This window comes from Molossus molossus, unplaced genomic scaffold (genome assembly GCF_014108415.1).
Source record: "Molossus molossus isolate mMolMol1 unplaced genomic scaffold, mMolMol1.p scaffold_m16_p_7, whole genome shotgun sequence".
Classification (NCBI taxonomy): Eukaryota; Metazoa; Chordata; class Mammalia; order Chiroptera; family Molossidae; genus Molossus; species Molossus molossus.
Window position 1 is genome coordinate 72,671,509 of NW_023425401.1, and position 24,124 is coordinate 72,695,632.

The following is a 24,124-nucleotide window of genomic DNA, read 5'->3' on the forward strand; positions in this document are numbered from 1 at the left end:
AGAAAACAGACAGATGCGTGGTAAGTGGCAAGTCAGCAAACTTTCCCCAGTGTGGCTGGGAGGCCTCACCAGTTTTGAGGATCCCAGGTCTTTGCTGGGAGGCGGAAACGGGGAGCAGCTGGGACCCTATAACCTGAGTCCACTAGAGCACCCTGTACCATCCATCCAGTGAACTCAACTGTGTTGGCATGGTCAGCATACAATAGGTACCTGCAGCAGTAGCCGAAACCAGCCTGGAGCCGGAGCCCCACCCCCAACAGCAGTGGTGGCTGGCCCAGGCACATGGCGGAACTGTGACCCTGCAAGCTCCAGGCCCATGGTGGCACGCAACCAGCCCAGGCCCCAGGCTTGCAGCAGCACACGGGCCAGGCCAACCACAAGGCCTGTGGTGGTGTGTACCCAGCCCAGGCCCCAGGCCCGCAGCTGTGTGTAACCAGGCCAGACCCCAGGCCCATGGTGGTGTGCACTCAGCCCAGGCCCCAGGTCCTAGGCCCCGGGACCTAGGCCCCAGGCCCCAGGCCTGTGGTAGCATGCAGCCAGCCCAGGCCCCAGGCCGGCAGTGACATGGAAGCCAGGCCAGGCTCCAGGCCTGTGGCAGCACAGCAGCCCGCCCAGGCTCAAGGCAACCCGCCCAGGCTTGCAGGGGTACTAGCACCAGCTTGGGAGCCCAGCACCTCCTCCCACAGCAACAGTAACTGGGCAGAAGTAGAGCCCCAACAACAACAGGCATTAGCAGCTCAGACTGGCAGTGGAAACCATTCCCAGTGGCAACCATTCCCAGTGGCACCAGCAAAGACTAATCAAGAGCAGTGCCCCAAACCAAGCAGCATGGCTAGGGCAGCTGAGATATGCCCCTGAAAGCTGCAGCAGCGGAGTTGGAGTGGATCCCCTCCCCCCAGCAGCAGCAAAATCACAGGTGTGGAGTATATTCAGCCCCCAATAGCAGTAAAGGATAGGGACCTGAAAGCACCCCCTGGCAGCAGCAGTAGCTGTAGCAGTAGCAGTACCAGTGTGAACTGGGAGCTGATACTCGCTCCCAGCAGCGACTGATCAGGAGCTTAGCCCCACCAGGCAGCAGGGTTCCCAACAGCACACCAGGAGGACCCAACCACCCCAGCAGTGTACCAAACGGACCCACGAACGCCAGAAGTACACCAGTGGAACACACGAACTCCAGTAGCATACCAACAAAACCCATGAACCCCAGCAGGACACCAGCTGGAACCACACACCACAGCAGGGTGCCAGTGGAACCCACGCACACCAATAGGTTACTAGTGGAACCCCACACACCCCAGCAACATACCAGTGGGTCCCACACACACCAGCAGGTCACCAGACACACCCACGCACCGCAGTCAGCAGCAGCACATATTGGCAGCTAAGACCCATCCAGCAGCATCAGCAGAGGTCGATCAAGAACGGTGCCCCAGCCCAAGCAGCAGCAAGCCTCAGGGGGCCGAGACCTGCATGACAGACCAATTACAGCCACCAAGGATCAGCCCTCCAGGACCCAAATCAGACAAGAGGAGTCATACACCAAAACAGGCTGGGAGGAACAGCAGCCTTAATTGGTACACACTGACCTGCCTACACATTCCAACATTCCTAACCGAGCTTAGAACTACCAGATTGTTAAAACAGTGAGACAAAAACAAAACAAAACACACAAATGAAAAAAAAAAGAGGAATGACCAGAAAAAAGCTGCAGTAACTAGAAAAAAGCAACTTGTCAGGCAGAGAATTCAAAGCAATGATTATAAGGGTGCTCAAATGATTTGGTGAGAACTACAAACAACTTAATAAAAATTATAAAGAGCTCACTTGGAACTACTTCAGCTTAAAAAAAGAGGTAGAAGCTACGCATAAAGAGGTAGAAGCAATACATAAAAATCAAGAGGAAATAAAGAATGACATAGCTGTTATGAAAAATACCTTAGAAGGGTTCAACAGTAGATTAGAAAAAGCTGAAGACCGAATCAGCAACTTAGAAAACAAGGTATAGAAAAACACCCAAAAAGAGCAGCAAATGGAAAAAAAAAAAAAAAAGTTTAAAAAGCAGAAAGAGAGTTCAAGGGAGCTGTGGGATAATACAAAATGGAACAACATTCGCATTATAGGGGTACTGAAGGAGAAGAATCAGAGAAATAGAGAACCTCTTTGAAGAAATGATGACAGAAATCTTTCCTAAACTGGCAAAGGAAAAAGTCACACAAGTCCAGGAAACACAGACAGTCCCAAGCAAGAAGACCCACAACTAGACACATCATAATACAAATGGCAAACATTACAGACAAAGAAAGACTCTAGAAGGAAGCAAGAGAGAGAAAGTTACCTACATGGGAGCTCCCATTAGACTGTCAGCTGATTTCTCAATAGAAACGCTGCAAGCCAGAAGGGAGTGGCATGAAGCGTACAAAGTAATGCAACGCAAGGGTCTGAATCCAAGACTACGCTACCCAGCAAGGCTATCATTTAAAATTGAAAGAGAAATAAAGAGCTTCACAGATAAGAAAAATCTAAAGGAATTTATTACTACCAAACTAGCACTGCAAGAAATGCTTAAGGGACTGCTGTAAGAAAAAGAAGAAAAAGAAAAAGAAACAGAGAGGTAGAAAGAGGAACACAGGCATAAAATAAAAATGGCAACTAATAAGTATCTATCAATAATAACTTTAAATGTAAATAGCTTAAAGGCTCCAATCAAAAGCCATAGGGTAGCTGATTGAATAAGAAAGCATGACCCATATATGTGGTGGCTACAAGAAATTCACCTCACAATGAAAGACTCACACAGGATGAAAGTGAAAGGATGAAAAAAAATTTACCAAGCAAATGGAAATAAACAAAAAGCTGATGTAGCAATACTCACATCAGACAAAATAGACTTCAAAATGAGGGTCATAATAAGAGACAAAGAAGGTCACTACATAATATTAAAAGTATCAATCCAACAAGAGGATATAACCCTGGTAAACATATACGCAAATATGGGAGCTCCAAAATACATTAAAAGACTTCTGGAGGACTTCAAGGAAGAGATCAATAGCAATACAAGTTTAGTGAGTGATTTTAACAGCCCACTTACACCACTGGATAGATCTTCCAGACAAAAACTTAATGAGGACATAAAGTCCTTAAATGCCGACCTAGATCAGTTGGACTTAATTGATATTTACAAAACATTTTACCCCAAAGCTACAAAATACACATTCTCTCAAGTGCACATGGGACATTCTCAAACACAGACTACATGTTAGGACACAAAGTAAGTCTCTACAAATTCAAAAAGATTGAAATCATATTAAGCATCTTCTCGGACCACAATGGCAATTATAACAAAAACACACAAAAATATTCAAACAATTGGAGGCTAAATAGCATTTTATTAAACAACAAATGCGTTACTAACGAGATCAAGAAAGTAATTAAAAACTTCCTGGAAACCAACAAAAATGAACACACAACACAAAATCTATGGGATACAGCAAAAGCAGTCCTGAAAGAGAAGTTCATAGCACTACAGGCCTACCTAAAGAAACAAGAAAAATTCCTAATTAACCTAACCTTAAAACTTAAAGATCTAGAAAGAAAAAGAAAATGAAAAACCAAGAGCAAGTAGAAAGAAATAGTAAAGCTCAGAGCAGAAATAAAGAACATAGAGACTAAAAACTATAGTTCAAAAAATCAATGAAACAAAAGGCTGATTCTTAGAAAATATAAATAAGATCAATGGACCTTTAGCCAGACTCACCAAGAAACAAAAAGAGAGGACCCAAATAAACAAAATCAGAAATGAAAGCGAAGAAGTAACTGATACCACAGAAGTACAAAGGATCATCGAAACACATAATAAACAATTTTATGCCAACAAATTTGACAATCTAGGCGAAGTGTGCAAATTACTAGAAACACACAGTCTCCCAAAACTGAGCCAGGAAGAGATAGAACACTTGAACAATAATAACAACAAAGGAAATTGAAGATGTAATTAAGAAACTCCCAGCAAACAAAAGCCCAGGCCCAGCTGGCTTCACAGGGGAGTTTTACCATTCTTTACATTCAAAGATTCAACCGATTCTTCTCTAACTATTCCAGAAAATCTAAGAAGACAGGAGACTTCCAATCTCATTTTATGAGGTCAGCATAATCCTAATTCCAAAACCAAATAAAGACACTACAAAGAAAAAAAAATACAGCCCAATATCCCTGATCAATACAGATGCCAAAATCCTTAACAAACTATTAGCAAATTGGATCCAGCAATACATCAAAAAAAGTTATCCACCATGACCAAGTGGGATTCATCCCAGGGATGTTAGGATGGTACAATATTCCCAAGTCAATAAATGTGATACACCACATAAACAAAATTAAAGATAAAAACCATATGATCATATAAATAGATGCTAAAAAAGCATTTGACAAAATCCAGCACCCATTTCTGATAAAAACACACACTCAGCAATGTGGAAATAGAGATCATACCTCAACATAATAAAGACCATATGTGAAAAACCTACAGCCAACATCATACTCAATGGGCAAAAACTAATAACGTTTCCCTTAATAACGGGTATAAGACAGGGATGTCCACTTTTGCCACTCTTATTTAACATAGTATTAAAAGTCCTAGACACAGCAATTACACATGAAGAAAAAATAAAAGGGATTCAAAAGGCAAGTGAAACTGTCATTATTTGCAGATGACATGATATTGTACATAGAAAACCCTAAAGACTCCATCAGAAATCTACTAGACTTAATAAAAGAATTTAACTGGCTGGTTTGGCTCAGTGGTTGGACTGTCGGACTGTGATCCAGAAAGATGCAGGTTTGGTTCCCGCCAAGGGTACGTACCTCGGTTGCAGTTTGTCCCTGGCCCTGGTTGGGTCATGTGGGAGGCAGCCACTCGATGTGTCCCTTTTAAGTCACTGTTTCTCTCTCTCTCTCTCTCCCCCCTTCTCGCTCCCTCCAACTCTATCTGAACTAAAAACGGAACAATGTCCTCGAGTGAGGATAAAAAATAAATAAATAAATAATGAATGAATGAATTTGGCAAAATAGCAGGATACAAAATTAACGTCAAGAAATTGACGGCATTGTTATACACCAAAAATGAACTTACAGAAAGAAAAACTAAAAAAAAAAAATCCCATTTACCAAGGTAGAAAAAAAATTAAGATATCTAGGAATAAAGTTAACCAAAGAAGTAAAGGATCTCTTCACAGAAAACTACAGGTCATTGAAAAAAGAAATAGCGGAAGATATAAAAAAGTGGAAACATATACCTTATTCATGGGTTGGAAGAATTAACATCATTAAAATGTCCATACTACCCTAAGCTATATATAGATTCAATGTAATCCCCATCAAAATACTAATGATATACTTCATAGAACTAGAACAAATATTCCAAAAGTTTATATGGAACCAAAAAAGGCCCTGAATAGCCACAGTAATTTTGAAAAAGAAGAACAAAGTAGTAGGGATCATATTACCAAACATCGGGTTATACTACAAAGCCACTGTAATCAAAACGGCCTGGTACTGGCACAAGAACAAACACACAGATCAATGAAACAGAACAGAGAACCTAGAAACAGACCCAAGACAATATGCTCAATTAATATTTGACAAAGGTGGCAAGAGCATACAGCAGAGTCAAAACAGGCTCTTTAATAAATGATGATGGGAAAATTGGACAGCTACATGCAAAAAAAAAAAAAATGAAGCTAGACCACCAACTTACACCATACACAAGAATAAATTCAAAATGGATAAAAGACTTAATTGTGATTTGTGAATCCATAAAACTCCTAGAAGAAAATGTAGGCAACAAAATTTCAGACATCATACGCTGCAGAATTTTCACTGACACATCACCTAAGGCAAGAGAAACAAAGGGAAAATGAACCATGGGACTACATCAAACTCAAAAGCTTCTGCACAGCAAAAGAAACAACCACTAGCATGGAAAGGCAACCCAATACACGGCCGAGCATAATTGCCAATGATACATCAGATAAAAGGGTTAATTTCCAAAATATATACAGTTCTCACACAACTCAACAAAAGGATGACAAAGAAACTAATTGAAAAATGGGCAGAGGACCTAAAGAGACACCTCTCCAAACAGGAAATACAAATGGCCAAGAGACATGTGAAAAAATGTTCAACATCACTAATCAACAGAGAGATGCCAATTAAAACAACACCTGCCAGAATATCAGCTATCAACAAATTATCAAACAAAAAGTGTTAGAAAGGGTGTGTAGAAAAGGGGACTGTAGTACACTGCTGGTGGGAATGCAGACTGGTGCAGCCGCTATGGAAAACAATATGGTGCTACCTCAAAAAATTAAAAATTGAACTTCCATTTGACCCAGTGATCCCACTGCTGAGAATATACCCTAAGAAGCCTGAAACACCAATCAGGAAGAATATATGTAACCCCATGTTCATAGCAGCACTATTTACAATAGCTAAGATCTGGAAACAGCCCAAGTGTCCACCAGTAGACGAATGGATAAAAAAGCTGTGGTACATATACACAATGGAGTACTATGCAGCGGTAAGAAAGAAAGATCTCTTATCCTTTGAGACGACATGGAGGGACCTGGGAAGTATTATCCTAAGTGAAAGAAGCCAAGCAGAAAAAGACAAATACCACATGATCTCACTTATTTGTAGAATATAATGAACAAAATAAGCTGATGAACAAAATAGACCCAGAGACATAGAAAGGAGTATGGTTCAGACTGACAGACCTCAGAGGAGGGGTGTGTGTAGGATGGATAAGATAAACCAAAGAACTTATATGCATCTATGCATAACTAATGGACACAGACAACAATGCTGGGGTGGGGAAGGAGAGGGCAGGATTGGGAGGAAGGTGTCTAGGGATAAAAAAGGAGAAACATCTGTAACAAAAATAAATTAATAAAATAAATAAATTAAAGGAAAAAAAAGGAAAACTTACAAAAGCAATCCCATTTACCACTGCAACAGAAAAATATGATACCTAGGAATAAACTTAACCAAACAGGTAAAAGACCTATTTCTCAGCAAACCATAGAACACTGGGGGAAAAAATAAAGGAAGATATGAAAAAGTGGAAGGAGACACCATGTTCATGGATTAGAAAAATCAACATTATTAAAATATCCATACTACCCAAAGCAATTTAAAGATTCAACAAATCCGTATTAAAATTCCAAAGGTATATTTCACAAAATTGCAAAAATTTATATGAAATAATAAAAGAAAAAATCCCAACAAGCCTCAGCAATCTTGACAAAAAAGAACAAAGTTAGAGGGATCACAATACCAGATATCAAACTATACTACAAAGCCACTGTAATCAAGAACAGGCATATAGACTATTGCAACATAACAGAGACTCCAGAAATCAATCCATGCCCAACTGCTCATTTAATATTCAACAAAAGAGGCAAGAGCATTCAACAGACTAAAGACAGTCTCTTCATTAAGTGGTGCTGGGAAAATTCAATAGGTACATGCAAAAAAATGAAACTAGACCACCAATTTACACTATACACAAAAATAACCTAAAACTTGACTAAAGACTTAAATGTAAGTAGTGGAACTGAAAATCCTACAAGAAAACATAGGCAGTAAAATCTCAGATATCTCATGTAGCAGTATTTTCACTGATATATCTACTAGGGCAAGAAAACTAAAAGAAAAAAAACAAACAAACAAATGGGACTACATCAAATTGCAAAGCTTCTGCACAGCAAAAGAAACCACCAACAAGATGAAAAGGTAACCCACTACATATTTAGCAATGATACATCTGATAAAGGGTTAATTTCCAAACTATACAAAGAACCCTTACAAAACTAGAAAGACAAACAATCCAATTAAAAAATGGGCAAAGGATCTGATTATACACTTCTTCAAAGAGGACATATAGACATATGGAAAATAGACATGAAAAAATGCTCAGCATCACCAATCATCAGAGAGATGCAATTAAAACTACAATTAGGTATCACCTCACATCTGCCAGAATGGCTAGTGTCAATAAATCAAGAAACAATAAGTGCTGTTGCAGGTGAAGAGAAAAGGGAACCCTAGTACACTGCTGGAGGGAATGTAGACTGGTGCAGCCACTGGAGTTTTCTCAACCAATATAGAATTACCTCAAAAAATTAAAAATGAAACTGCTGTTTGACCCAGCATCCCACTTCTGGGAATATATATTAAGAATCTCAAAACACCAATTAGAAACTATACATACACCGCTATGCTCATAGCAGCGACATTTACAGTAGTTAAGATATGGAAAGATCCCAAGTGCCTACTAGTAGACAAATGGATAAAAACGCTGAGGAAGATTTACACAATGTAATACTATGCGGCTGTTAAAAAAAAAAAAAAAAAAAAAGGAACACTTACCCTTTGGGACAGCATGGATGGACCTGGAGATTATTATGCCAAGCGAAATAAGCCAGTGAGAGAAAGGCAAATATATGTAAAATCTAAAGAATAAAATAAACTGCTGAACAAAGTAGGTCCAGAGGCATGGATTCATGGACAGAATGAAAGATCTCAGAGTGGAGGTAGGTGGAGGGTATGAAAAGAGATGAACCAAAGAACATATATGCATATATGCACAACCCGTGGAAACCGACAATAGCATGGGGAAGGCCTGGGGTGGGGCTGCGTGGAGGCGGAGGGTAAACAAGGAAAATGGGAGACATCTATAATACTGTCAACAATACATTTTTTAAAAAATTGTCTTCTGTGAATATTAGACCTTTGCATGCAATCTTTTAAAAAAGGAATTTAATAAACTGTATACAGTTTGTAACACTTAAAAAGAATAAATTCTAGGGTTATTTTCTATATGTGCCTATCTTTGATAGCAATATAACTGTAATTTCTTATACTGATCAAACTTTTAAAAATATTCATAATACCTGTTACAGGTTGTGTAGTCAGTCACTATGCTTTTTAAGCTTTGCTGTAACCTTTAAATAAAGGTAAGGATGTGTTATCTTCTACTGAACTAATCACAAGTATGTTAATTTTTCAATATAGTTGCTATTAACTAACTAGATATTTTCAACATTGTGCAAAATCAAAATAACCAACAGTTATTTCATTAATATCTACAGATTTCAACTTCTTTTAAGAAGTTACTTTAATTTTGTTTTCATGGTTAGCTTTCAGTGTCTATCAAGAATGCTTCTAGAATTACTCAAGTTTAGCATATCTAAGAGATTAATAAAATATATCTTGAAACCACAAATGTATTCTGGTATTAGAGTGTTTAAATAATTTTAACATTACTGGATCATACTACTCATGTACCTACATGTATATATACACAAAGGAATACGATTTAGTCACTAAAAAGATGAAAATCCTGCATTTGGGACCACATGGATGAACTTTGAAGGCATTATGCTAAATAAAATATATCAGACAGAGAAAGACAAATGCTGTATGATCTCACTTCTATGTGAAATCTAAAAATATCAAACACAAAGAAACAGATCAGACTTGTGGATGCCAAAGGCAGAGGGTAGGGGATATAGGGGGCAGGCAGTGAAAGGTACAAACTTTCAGTTATAAGATAAATAAGTTCTGGGGATGTATGTACAACATGATGACTATAGTTAACAATACTGTATTACATATTTGAAAGATGCTAAGATAGTAGACCTTAAAAGTTCTCAGCATAGGAAAAACATTTACAATTATGTGAGGTGAAGAATGTTAACTATTTCAGGTAATGGATGTTAACTAAAGTTACTTTGGTAACCATTTTGTAATATATACATATACCGAATCATTATGTCATATATCTTAAACTTACCTAATTTATATGTCAATTATGTCTCAATAAAACTAGAAAAACACTCATGTACTTATTAAATAAAATTTGTGCCTATATGCATACACTGATTACTACCAGACAGATTTCCCTATGAAGAGTAAAATAATGAAAACTGGTTCTATTAGTATTATTTCATTATTCCTTATTTGTGATTTCTTAGTGAATAGCAAATTTAAACATAATTTAATTGGATTTGCCTGTTTTGATTCTTTTTATTACCATAAGCATAATTATTATAACATTTAATAAATTATTCTTTCTCATTTTTTGGTGAAGACAGTCTATGGTATAGAACCACTAGTTTTCCGAATAACCCTTAAAAATTTATGCATATCTCCTACCTAGTAATACTATACATCCACACTTCTCAGCCTAACGTATTATCAGAGGAGCAAGTATACTGCCCGATATTTGGTGTAAAACATCGCACTATTTTACATTATTAACAAAGCTATCCAGGATAATGTTAGTAATTGAAGTAGAAAAAGTATACTTACTCAGCTATAATTTCAGAATTTGTAAAGTTGAGGTTGGTTAAATGACCTTCAAGTTTAGACTGCTCATGTATATTTAAGGCTGGAGTGGTCTTAGTGGCAAGTACAGCTCTTTTCTTATCTTTTTCAAGTGCTTTTCTCTTTCCACCATTTTGAAAATATTCTCTGCATATACTACAAGACAAAATAAAGTTATATTTTAAAACACTAAGTATGAATATAAAAGAAAATGAAATAAGACTAGCCTCTATTAATCAAAATGTAGAACTTTAAAATTAGATTCCTATTTTTAAATTATCATAGACGTTGAGAAACTTTTAGCACTTTCATTTTTTAAAAAAATTACCATATACAAAGCACAATCATAGTTTATGTTGAATAAATAAAAAGTATGTTGTACAGATGTGTCTATATATACTGCTAAACTTTATTCTTAACTGAAACATAAGTTCCTCCAGAAAAGCTTAGATCCTTCAGCTATTCAGTTACAGCATACAACAAGAATAATAGTCATAGTTAATTCTGAGCCAGTTTTGCTGGTACTAGACAAATATCCCAATAGTTGTTTTCTAGATCCCTTCTGGTTTATGAAAGTCAAGTTGTCAATACATTCAGAATTATTTATCTTCTTATTTGCTCTGAAAAAAGGGTATAAAATCTAGTTTAGGTAAAAATAGTATCATTTCATAAAAGTATACATTCAGAAAGAACAAAGGTTTAAACACAGTAGTGGTTTTTGTAAAAAAGTATTTCTGTGGCCTGGCGGGTGTGGCTCACTGGTTGAGTATCAACCCATGCACCAAGAGGTCACAGTTTGAATCCCAGTCAGGGTACATGCCCATGTTATGGGCCCAATCCCCAGTGGGAGGCATGCAGAGGCAGCCAATTGTTCTTGTTTATCGATGTTTCTATCTGTCTCTCTCTCTCCCTTTCCCTCTCTCTAAAATCAATAAAGAAAAAATATTTTAAAAAAAGAAAAATTACTTCTGTGTATCAAGAGCCTATTCCTGCTAGTCCCAATTCCTATACTCCTAAAATGAAAATATTCCATGATGTATCATTTTAAATTCTCATAGTATAGCTCATATCAGGTTGCTCTGCAGAATCAGAAACTGGTAACTGGTAAAACCTTAAATAATTTTTTTGTATCTGATATTATTTTAGGATGAATACAGTAGGACACTATGCCTGGGTATAGAACAAACATGAACCATAGGATAAATTCCAACACTTATTAGCTATTAAAGCCAAGAAATCTAACAGAAAGACTAGTAAGACCTAGCTCTGGCCCTTAAGCTCACAATTTGACAGGAGATATACATCTAAAAACAATTAACTGATGTACTTTATCGAAGCTACTTAAAGTGAAGGAGAATGGAATCTGACAATTCTTTCTTTTTAAATTCTTAGAATAAATCACATTATTATTACATATAGCTCATACTTTGAACAAAGCTATACCTTTTTGTTCATAGACACTCCTTGGTAAAGTTCCAAAACCACATGGTAAGAAAAGTAAGAATTGAGGAATTGATTTAAAACTGCTATCTGCAAGTAAAACTATGGTCTAGGGGAACAATGCCCAGGTATCCTCACACTAACAAGATGCTATGAGTTCAACCTCAATTTTTATAGGTACCTATAATTTAAGACTTTTTTTCACTTATCCCATTGAAATTTAGTTTTAACTCTACATATAGGAGTTGAAATGCATTCATCATGAATTAAACATTTATTAAGTACCTATCATGTATTTAATGCACACAGGTGGCAGGACAGCTCAGACTAGTAAAGAACACAAACAATTTATATAACAATAAAGAAAATACAATAAAGACAAAATACAATTTATAAATGCCTAACCCACTCAAAATCATTAATATAAGATGATTTTTGAAAATAGTAGGAATAAACCAGGCAAGAAAGAATATTAATTAAGGAAAGAAGTGCTTTCCTGGCAGAAAGACTAGCATGAACAACGGCATGAAAGATAAAAAGAACCTGGATCTTGCAGAGATAGACATCAGTTCAAAGCACCTGAAATTTAAAGTGACAGGCAGAAAATGGATGAATGGATGGACAGATGAACTCACAAGTGAAAAGTATCTGAGAACAGCACACATATATGGAGAAGAAAAAAAAGCAAGTTTCAGATTTTGCAAGACCCACAGGGCAATTTAGAAACGTGGCGTTTAGAAATCTAATCTGATGACAGAAAGAGGTTTAATGGTTTCCTATAATTGAGAGTAGGTCTGACTACAAAGGCAAGGGTACCCAATGGAGTTTGTCAGAGTTATAAAAATGTCCTGTTATCTTAATAGTTAGTCGTTACATAAGTAATAAACAACTGTCAATACCAATTAAATGTACACTAGAATGAGGACATTTTATTACATATAAATTAAACCTCAGTAAAGCTGATTTAAAAATGCAGCCATTATCACCTTGGAATTAATACTAAAAATAATGCCTATAGCATATAACATTTCGCTAAGAACAAAACACAAAATCAAAGAGCTTGCTTACCTTTCTATTAGGGAGAACCATATATAATTGCTGATATTCAATAGTTAAGTCACAAAAATTACGATTTTATATGGTTCAATCTCATAGTTATGTAGAAACTTGACAGCAAAATACTTATAAAAGGGCTAGAGTCCAGGTTATCATATAGGATAATAAGAGCATTTAAATTTCAATATCCCTACACCCTTTCCAAAATATAAACAGATCATTAAGAAGGGCAAACAAAACCACATACAGTTCCCATCTATGGCATAACTAGGAAACATAAATAGCACTTCATTTTACATGGAATTGGAAATTAAAAATCTGAGGCAAAACTGAGTTTGCTCTGGAGCCACCAAAAGTACAGAGTCAGACGAGGCCTCTAAAATAGAGGAAGGTCTGATAAGATCTTAGAGGTGGCAAAAACCATATACACTAGCTAAGGCTCACGACCAAAAGAGGGTCAAACTCCTCACAGGCAAATCTAAAGAGATTTGGGAAACAGTGAATCAAAGCAATAGCTATGGAAAGGTCAAAAGGAAGAAGTCTGGAAAGTATATGGGAAAAGCTGTCACCAAAAGTGAGAGCCTTGAGATTTCATTTCTGAGGGAGGAAAGTGGCACCTTGAAAAAAGGAGGTATCTCGGGAGGCATGGTGATAAAGGGAAAGAATAAAAAGCATTTAAGGGTCAGGAGATTGAGATGTTAAAATCTGTACATAATTTAAAATTCCTAAATCATACCAAAAGAGTACAATATCTATTAAAGGAATTCCACTTCTGTATTTGTATCAATCAAGCAAGGTTCTTTGGAATTAAGAAACAAAGTAGGCCACCCAAACTTCTACCTATACATCTAAAAACACTCCAGAATAATAGAGAAAATGCATTTAAAAAATGCCCAATGAATCCAGCAACCATAAAAGTTTCTATTGAAAGGGAACAGAAAGACAAAGACTTTTCAACAGATGGAATACTACTTGGCTGTAGGAAGGAAATCTTATCTTTGTAACAGCATGAATAGATTGGAGAGTATTATACTAAGTGAAATAAGCCACTAAGAGAAAGACAAATATCATATTATTTCACTTACATGTAGAATCTACTCAACAAAATAAACAAATAAAATAGAAACAGACTCATAGATACAGAGAACAGACAGAAAGCTATCAGAATGAAGGGTGTTGAGAGGGCTGGGTGAAAAACAGTGAAGAGATTAAGCAAAACAGAATAGTCACAAACACAGACAACAGTATGGTGATTACCAGAGGGAAAGGGCAGGACCAGGGGAGGTGGAAGATGGTAAAAGGGGGGATAAATGGGGACAGAAGAAACTTGACTTTGGGTGGTAAACACACAATACAACATACAAGTGATGTACTATGGAATGGGTACACTTGAAACCTATATAATTTTATTAACCAATGTAATCCCAATAAAGTTAAGAAAATTTTTAAAATAACGTTTTAAAAATTCTAAAGGTGGACTTCTGGTCAAGATGGCGGCGTAGATAAATGCGGTATCGTGTCTTCCCACAACCACATCAAAGTTACAACTAAACTACAGAACAACCAGCATTCATAGCCACCTGAAATCAAGCTGAATGGAAGTCATACATCTACGAAATTAAAGAAGAAACCACATGGAGACTGGTAGGAGGGGCGGAGGCGTGATGGGCTGGTCTGACACCCACATGTGGCAGATAAAAATTAGGAGGATACCTCGGCTGAGGACTGAGGGGTCTTCGTCGCACACCAGGTGCCCCGCTAGGGGTTCCAGTGCCATAACTTAAGGCTGGAAAAACCAGCAGGAACTGAGGCTGAGGGAGGCTGAGCAGCTGGAGCCCCAGGCAGCTTCTCTTAAAGGGCCCGTGCACAAACTTACTTGGAGTTGCTCTATCTAAGTTCAGAGGAGAAGCAGCTTGAGGGGCACCAAAGACATACAGGGAAGAACTGAGCTGTTTGGCATCGGAGCTAGGGTTGGAGAGGGGGCTTTCTCTTGGACAGACATGCTATCAGAGGCCTTTGTTCCTTTGGTGAGCCCTTCCCTGGAGCTGGAGACAGCCCCCATATCTGGGACTCCAGCAACCTGGCTCACACTGTCTGCCCCACCCTGGTGATTCCATGAGGCCTTGCCCCACCCACCTTTCAGGCCCACCCAAGATGTTGCCAGTTGCCTTTCCATAGGATTGGCCTGTCTTGGATCCTGCTTCAGGTTTTCCTAAATTCTTTCAAACAAGCAGAATCTGGTCTCAGCTAGCCCCATACCTCTCATTAAGTAATAAATAGAAACAAACACAGGGAGGCAGCCAAAATGAGGAGACAAAGAAACAGGTCCCAAATTAAAGAACAGAACAAAACTCCAGGAAAAGAACTAAGCAAAATGAAGATGAGCAACCTAACAGATGCTGAATACAAAACACTGCTTATAAAGATGCTCAATGAACTTAGTGAGAACCTCAGCGAACTTAGTGAGGGCCTCAAGAGCATAAAAAAGGACCAATCAGAAATGAAGGCTGCACAGTCAGAAATGAAGGAGGCACTAACTGAAATAAAAAAATAATTTACACAGATTCAATAGTTGAGTAGGTAAAGCCAAGAAACAAACCATCAATTTGGAATAAAAGGAAGCAAAAAACACCCAATCAGAACAGCAAAAAAAATAAAAGAATTCAAAAAAATGAGGATAGTGTAAGAAGCCTCTGGGACAACTTCAAACGTGCCAACATTCACATCTTGGGGGTGCCAGAGGAGAAGAGAGAGAACAAGAAATCGAAAACCTATTTGAAACAATAATGGCAGAAAACTTCCCTAACTTGGTGAAGAAAACAGACATACAAATCCAGGAAGCACAGAGAGTCCCAAACAAGATGAACCCCAATAGGCCCACACCAAGACACATCATCATCAAAATGCAAAATGTTCAAGACAAAGAGAGAATCTTAAAAGCAGTTAGTTACCTACAAGGGAATTCCCATTAGACTGTCAGCTGATTTCTCAAAAGAAACTTTGCAAGCCAGAAGGGAGTGGGAAGAAATATTCAGAGTGATGAAAAGCAAGAACCTACAACCAAGATTCCTCTATCCTGCAAAGCTGTCATTTAGAATCGATGGCCATATAAACAGTTTCCTAGACAAGGAGTTCATCACCACCAAACCACTATTATATGAAATGTTTGAGGGTCTTCTTGAAGAAAAAGATAGAAAATATGAACAAACAAAATGGCAATGAATACATATCTATCAACAATGGAATCTACAAACAAAATGAACAAGCAGAACAGAAACATTCTCATAGATACAGAGAACATTTAGTTGGTTGCCAGATGGGAGGGGAATTGGGGGAATGGGTAAAAAAGGTGAAGAAATTAATAAGTACAAATTGGTTGCTAGACTGACAAACATCAAAGAGAAGGGGGGTTGGGGGAAGGAGGAGATAAACCAAAGAACTTATATGTACATATGCATAACCAATGAACACAGACAACAGTGCGGGGAAAGGCAGGAGGGGGGTGAGAGAGGGGACGAGGGGGTCAATGGGGGAAAAAATGAGGAACATTTGTAATACGTTCAACAATAAAGATAAGTTTTAAAAAAAATTCTTAAGGTGGGCTTAAGATGACTATGTCCTAACAGGAGGCTGAGTGCCCTTGCTTCCAGCCATGGACTGGATTCACAGCTAAACTACTACATTTTCAGCTTGACAAAACAAGAGAAGTGTAGCTAATTAGACATGTTTTGTCTAAAGAAAGAACACTGAAGAAACACCATGGAGACTGGTAAAAGAGGGAGAGCTGTGGAAAGGGAAATCCCCTTGGAGGTGGAACTGGGCTGAGGCCTAGTGATAATTGGCTACAAAACTCCCTCCCCATGGGAGTGTGGGCTTGCATCCACACTCAGGGATCCCAAACCCTGAAAAGCAGAGATGGAAGGAGAGTACAAGAGAAATTGCCAGATGGATCCAGGGGAATTCGTTTTTGCCTGGGAGGCTGGGTCCATACTTCCCAGTGAAAGAGCACACCCAGTGGCAACAGCCCCACAGAAAAGACTCTGAGATCTGACTGTTGGAAAGGCCGCACAGTGGCCCCTGAGTAGAAAGGGGCCTGAGGACTGCTTTCAATAGTGACTTAAAGGGACCTTCTGTTATCCTGAAAGGCATTGTAAAAAGCACTGGATAATGACTGAGCTATGTGGCACAGGGAAGGGGCAGAGGACTCTCCCATCTCCAGAGTGGGTGTGTAACCCCTCCCTGCCTGTGGAGCACATGGACTGCTCCATCCTGTGGTGCTGGTGGTAGGGCAGATTTGGGATTTCTGGCCTGCACTGAGGAGAGATGGGAGTGTGAGGACAGCAGGGACTCTTGGCCTGGCTTTACTGAGACCAGCTACGAGGAGAGAATTGAGTCCTGCGCAAGACTGACTTCGTAACACCTGCCTGAACCAGTGGCCCAGAGAGGCAGGGCCCTCACAAGGCAAGTGTTTGCTTTGCTTGTTTGTTTGTTATTTTTGGATGACATCCCAGGGCATCCCTTGCGAAGACAAAGTTGGGTTTTGTGACAGCATTGTGGGGAGGCTGATCCCGGCACCTGTGAGTTCAGTCCTGGGAAGGAGGGGTTGAGCACATCTACTCCTTCTGGAGGCTGGGAACACTCTCGCCCTCCCCCCAACAGGGTGATTCCACACCCTTACCCCCAACAGGGAAGGGTGTGGGATCAGCTCAATGAAGTCCCAGATACCCCTGTTAGGCACAGTTAGGAGGGGGACAGAAGAACAACTCAGAGGAGGGCATTCTAAGAGTAACATCCTCAGAGGCTATTGTCTGAGACCAGCAGGAAATGCTTAGCCCACCTCCTGTGGGCTGGGCAGGCAATATGTTCACTGGAGAAGACTTTTTTTTTTTTTAATTCTCATCCGAGGACATTTTTCCATTTTTTATTCAGATAGAGCAGGAAGGAGAGAGAGGAAGAGAGAGAGAGAAACATCGATGTGAAAGGGACACATCGAGTGGCCGCCACCCACAAGACCCAACCAGGGCCAGGGACAAACTGCAGCCAAGGTACATGCCCTTAGCGGAAACTGAATGCGGGTCTCTGTGGACCGCAAGCTGCCGCTCTAACCGCTGAGCCAAACTGGCCAGGGCTGGAGAAGACTCTTTTGATCAATCCCATTGAGCCCAGGGCAGATGAAACTTTCACTACAGAAAAGGTGTCAGGCTGTACCCAACCTGAATATGCACCAGGCCACCTTAGGAGTAACTAGATTTGGAGGAATAGGTAGACACTGAGGAAGGAGTTCAGCTTTGAGGCAGAGATTTTTCTCTCATTGAATGCCTGGTGGTAAAATCTCTAAATAGGGACCCCACTACAATAGCAAGGCTCCACCTGAAGAATCCTTTCAGAAGACACTGCAGGAAGACCAGGCAACCTCAGAGGTGAGGCAGAGTAGGTGACAGATGGAAGAAGTCCTCAGAGAATCTTTGACACAGCTACAGCAGGACAATGAGAGCCAAATTTGGACAGCTCCTGACATTGGCTGACATTGGGCCTTCCCGGAGGCCTAAAATTATCTCACAAAACAATGAGACTCAGACAACATAAGCTGCCCAGACGAACTTCATTTGGCTGGCTTTAAAAAATGTTTTGTTTCATAGAAGATGGCAGCAGGCAGGACCAGAGGGAGGGTGAGAACCTTAGAGAGTGAGCTAGTGTGTGAGAGAGTGTGAGTGGATGTGAAGGTGGATGACGAAACTTGTGCAGTACAGACATGCAGAATAGAATGTTTCTCTGCTGTGGATGGGGAGCAGCTGGCTACTGCGGTAAGTGGCTCTTAATGGCGCTTTTCCCTGGACTGTGGGGAGGTCCCACAATTTTGGAAGATCCTGGGTCTTCCCTGGAAGGAGGCAGTGGTTGCGGCTAGGGCCCAGTAACCTGAGCCCACCAGTGTACCAGATACCATTGGACGAGTGGACACCCTGTGTGAACACAGACCAGTGCACAGTAGTGGAGCTGCCAAGGTACCGGTTACAAAAGCCACAAATGGCCGGGAGCCCAGCACCATTCCCCACAGTAGCAGCCCAATCGGAGTCAAGACATACACCAAGAAACAGAGGCTGGGGCGAAGACATCCATCCCCAGGCAACAGAAGCACAGACCAGCAGCTGAGACCCATCCTCAAAAACTACAGTAAACGTGCCCTGGCCAGTTTGGCTCAGCGGTTAAAGCATCGGCCTGCGGTCCGGAGAGACCCGGGTTCGGTTCCCGCTAGGGGCACGTACTTCGGTTGCAGTTTGTCCCCGGCCCTGGTTGGTCGTGCGGGTGGCAGCCACTCGATGTGTCCCTTCACGTCGATGTTTCTCTCTCTCTCTCCCTCCCACTCTATCTGTACAAAAAATGAAAAAATATCCTCGGGTGAGGAAAAAAACAAAAACAAAAACTACAGTACACGTTGAGTGGGAGTTGAGCCCCACAGGGCAGCAGAACTCCCCAGCCACCAGCAATGAGACCTGGGACTCCACAGAGGCCTTTGTGGGACAGCAGCCCACAAGACTAGTGGGAAGCTGCAGCCAGAGAGGGACTGGTGTGATCCAGCTGCCCGTGGGGCCTGCAATGTGCTGGGGCACCAGAAAACCTGTGCGACCCAGCAGCCCACAAGAGCGGTGGGAAGCCAGAGCCCCAGAGGGTCTAGTGCGATCCAGCTGCCTGCTCGTGGGACCTGCGGGGTGCTGGGGACCAGAGAAGCCTCTGCGACTCAGCAGACGACAAGAGCGGTGGAAAGCGAGAGCACAAAAGAAACTGGTGTGATCCAGCTACCTGCCAGCAGGACATGCAGAGCACAGGGACACCAGAGAGACCTCTGCAACCCAGCAGGGACTGTGCGACCCAGGAGGGACTGTGCGATCCAGATATCCGGGAACCAACGGGATGCTGAAGCACCAGAGAGGACTATGCGACCCAGCAGCCCATAACATAGGAATAGAGCCGGGTCTCCAAAGAACCTTGCAATCCAGTTACCCGTGGGACCTACAGGGTGCAGGGGCACCAGAGAGTCCTGTGCAACCCAGCTGCGCACAAGATAGGCATAGAGAATGTGAAAATGGAGGCTGAGTGAATAGAAGCCACAGAGACGATCTCTCAGGACCAAATGGGAATTACAACTGAAATAAAGACATATCCTTAGAAAAAAACAACAGAAAAGCAGTAGAACAGGACTATATAACCAGGGACACTGGAAAGAGCTGTGGAAGCATGAGAGCGTGGCAGGCTGGGAGCCCAGGGACAGCAGCAGTCTTAGCTGTGAATAGTGCCCTTGGAGAATAAAGACCAAGCCTGCTCCACAGCGCAGATGCCAGGACAGAGCGCGAAAATAGCCACAGCCACTTACCTGGGGCTCTGGCAGAGGGAGGGAAGACTTTGGGGACACCCGGTATTTGGAGGGCACTCAGAGTTTTAGCTGAGTTGCAGTGAAAAAGGACTGTGGCCAGTGTGCTCCTTCCGAGAGCTGTGGATGAAAGCAACAGCCCCCCCCCCTTCCACCGCCAGCCGGAGATTCAGCCTTTTCCAAGTGAGGCAAAAAAATGAAAATTGAGGCTCATTAATAACCAGCATCTATACCACCATCTGGAAATCCTCTTATGCAAAACACCAGGGTTACATAGCAAGGTCCTGAGTAACAGAGACTACTAGCCTCCAGGCAAAAAGCTAGAGGATAAATGAATATAACTGAGCTTGCAAATCTACCCACGAAAGTAAGACTAGATAATGGTGTTTAACATGAGCCCATGCAGGCTCATCCACACCCAGCAGAGGGAGCCACAAACAGCAGAACCCCAACACCACCACAGGGAACATTTGGCAGGCTCCAAACCCACTTAGGTAGCCAAAATGGTGAAACAAAGAAACAAATCCCAAATGAAAGAACAAGGTAATTCTATTGAAGATGAGATAAATGAAATGCAGGTAAGCAAATTATTAGAGGCAGAGTTCAGAGCCATGATCTTGAGGAAGCTCAACAGCATGAGTAAGGAGATCAGCACCATGAGTAAAGATACAGAAACATTGAAAACCAACCAAGTGGAAATAAAGAATGACATAGGACAAAAAAAAGAACACACTGGAAGAATTAACCAGCAGAGTAGAGGAAGCTGCGGACTGGATCAGTGAATTAGAAGACAGGGTATAAGAAAATAATCAATCAGAAAACCAAAAGGAAAAAACAATGAAAAAAGACAAAGACAGCTTAAGAGAACTGTGGCATAGTGGAAAAGTAATAACATTCACATCACAGGAGTCCCTAGGGGGAAGAAAATGGGCAAGGGTGAGAGAATACCTTTGAAGAAATAGTGACAGAAAATGTTCTTAACTTGGTGAAGGAAGAAGGCATTCAAGTTCAAGAAGCACAGAAGGCACCGGGTAAGAAGAACCCAAATAGGCTCACACCAAGACACATAATAATTAAAATGTCCAAAATTAAAGACAAACAGAGAATCCTAAAGGCAGCAAGAGTTAAGCAAGAGGTTACCAACAAAGAAAACCTATAAGGCACTTCGCTGACTTCCAAACAGAAACACTACAGGCCATAAGGAAATGGTATGAAGTAATCAAGGTCCTGAAAAACAAGGATCTGAATCCAAGATTACTCTATTCAGCAAGGCTATCATTCAAGGTAGAAGGTCAAATAAAGAGCTTTCCAAACAAAACAAACAAACAAACAAGGCTAAGGGAATATATTAACACCAAATAAGCACTGCAAGATATACAAAAATGACTGCTGTAATTAGTAGAAGAGGAAGAAAAATAGAACTACACTAAACAAAAATGGCAATAAATAAGTACATATCAATTATCACCTTAAATGAGAAGGGTTGAATGCTCCGATAAAAAGACACAGAGTAACTGGCTGGATAAGAAAGCATGACTCACATATATGTTGTTTACAAGAAACCCACCTCCAAGACCATAGAGTGGAGTAAAGACAGCCTCTTTAATAATTAGTGTTGGGAACGTTGCAGAGCTATATGAAAAATGAAACTAGACCATCAACTTACACCATACACAACAATAAACCAAAATGGATAAAATACTTAAATGTGACTCATGAAGCCATAAAAATCCTAGAAGAAACTGGAGGCAACAAAATTTCAGACATCATATGCAGCAGAATTTTCAGATACATGACCTAAGGCAACAGAAAAAAAGGAGAAAATGAACACATGGGACTACATGAAACTCAAAAGCTACTGCACAGCGAAACACACAATCATCAAAATGAAAGGCAACCCACTGTATGGGAGAGTAAAATTGCCAATGATATATCAGATAAGGGCTTAATTTCCAATATGTACAGAGTACTCATAAAGCTCAACAAAAGCAAAAAACCCAATTAAAAAATGGGCAGAGGAACTAAATAGACACCTCTCCAAGTAGAACATACAAATGGCTAAGAGACATGAAGAAAGGCTCAACATCACTAATCATCAGAGAGATGAAAATTAAAACAACAATGAGGTACCACCTCACACCTGTCAGAATGGCCGCCATCAACAAATCATCAAACAACAAGTGATGGCGAGGGTGTGGAGAAAAGGAGACTCTAGTATACTGCTGGTGGGAATGCAGACAGGTACAGCCACTATGGAAAACAATATGGTGTTACCTCAAAAAATTAAAAATTGAACTTCCATTTGATCCAGTGATCCCACTTCTAGGAATATACCCTAAGAAGCCTAAAACAGCAATCAGAAAGAATATATGTACCCCCATGTTCATAGCAGCACTATTTATAAGAGCTAAGATCTAGAAACAGCCCCAATGTCTATCAGTAGACATATGGATAAAAAAATCTGTGATCCATATACACAATGAAGTACTCTGCAGTTATAAGAAAGAAAGATCTCTTAACCCTTTGAGATGACATGGAGGGACCTGGAAAGTATTATCCTAAGCGAAACAAGCCAAACAGAGAAAGACAAGTATAAAATGAATATAACAGTGTAAGGAATGGGGTAGTCCCAGAGAGGTGAAAGTGGGATAGACGGAAAATCCCCAGAAGAGGGGGTGGTGGGGGAGAGAGAAACCACAGAACTTATATGCATGTATGCATGAACAATGCACATGGACAACAAGGCTGAAAACAGGGCGAGGAGGGATGGGGAAAAGGGAGCCAGTTGGGGAAAATGGTGAAACATCTGTAACAAAAATAAATGAATTAATTAATAAAAAACAAACAAATAAAAAAAACAAAACCCACCTCACAACAAACAACTCACATAGGTTGAAATGAAGAGATGGAAAAAAATCTTTCAAGCAAACAGAAGGCAAAAAAAGCTGGAGTGGCAATACTCATATCTGATAAAGTAGATTTCAAAATGAAGGCCATAACTAGGGACAAAGAAGGCCACGACATAATATTGAAACTATCTACCCAACAGGAAGATATAACCTTGGTAAACGTATATGCACCCGATTTAGGAGCACCAACATATATAAAAATTCTTTTGGACGACTTCAAAGGAGAAATCAACAGCAATATAATCATAGCAGGGGACTTCAATACCCCGCTAACAGTACTGGATAGAGCTTCTTGACCAAAAATTAACAAGGAAACACAGACTCTAAATGAAGCACTAGATCAAATGGATTTCAAAGATATCTACAGAGAATTACACCCCAAAACCACAGAATTCACATTCTTCTCAAGTGCACATGGGACATTCTCAAAGATAGACCCCATTTTAGGGAACAAACTAAGTCTCTACAAGTTCAAGAAGATTGAAATCATATCAAGCATCTTCTCAGATCACAATGGCATGCAACTGCAAATCAATTAAAACAAGAACATGCAAAGACAACTGAAAACATGGAGGCTAAATACCATGTTATTGAACAATGAATGGGTTACCATGGAGATCAAGGAAGAAATTAAAAACTTCCTGAAAAACAATGAAAATGAACATACAACAACACAAAATATGGGATGCAGCGAAAGCAGTTCTGAGAGGGAAGATCATAGCACTACAGACCTACCTCAAAAAACAAGAAAAATTTCTAATTGACTATCTAACCTCACAACTTAAAGAATTAGAAAGCAAACAGAAAGATCAGAGCAGAAATAAATGACATGGAGACCAAAACACAATTAAAAGGATCATTGAAACAAACAGCTGGTTCTTTGAAAAGATAAACAATATTGATGGACCCTTAGCTACACTCACCAAGAAACAAAGAAAGAGAACCAAAATGCACAAAACCAGAAATGAAA

At 40.2% G+C, this 24,124-nt stretch overlaps 1 protein-coding gene across 3 annotated transcripts in view; it reads right to left on the reverse strand.

Moving 5' to 3' along the window:
• The window catches only part of BMT2 (base methyltransferase of 25S rRNA 2 homolog), a 161,186-nt gene that overhangs the window by 57,128 nt on the left and 79,934 nt on the right, over positions 1-24,124 (reverse strand). For all 3 annotated transcript variants that reach the window (XM_036246880.1, XM_036246879.1, XM_036246881.1), the window contains exon 3: positions 10,369-10,539. In XM_036246880.1, coding sequence (XP_036102773.1) covers positions 10,369-10,539 — 171 coding nt within the window. The remainder of the gene's footprint in view (positions 1-10,368; positions 10,540-24,124) is intronic.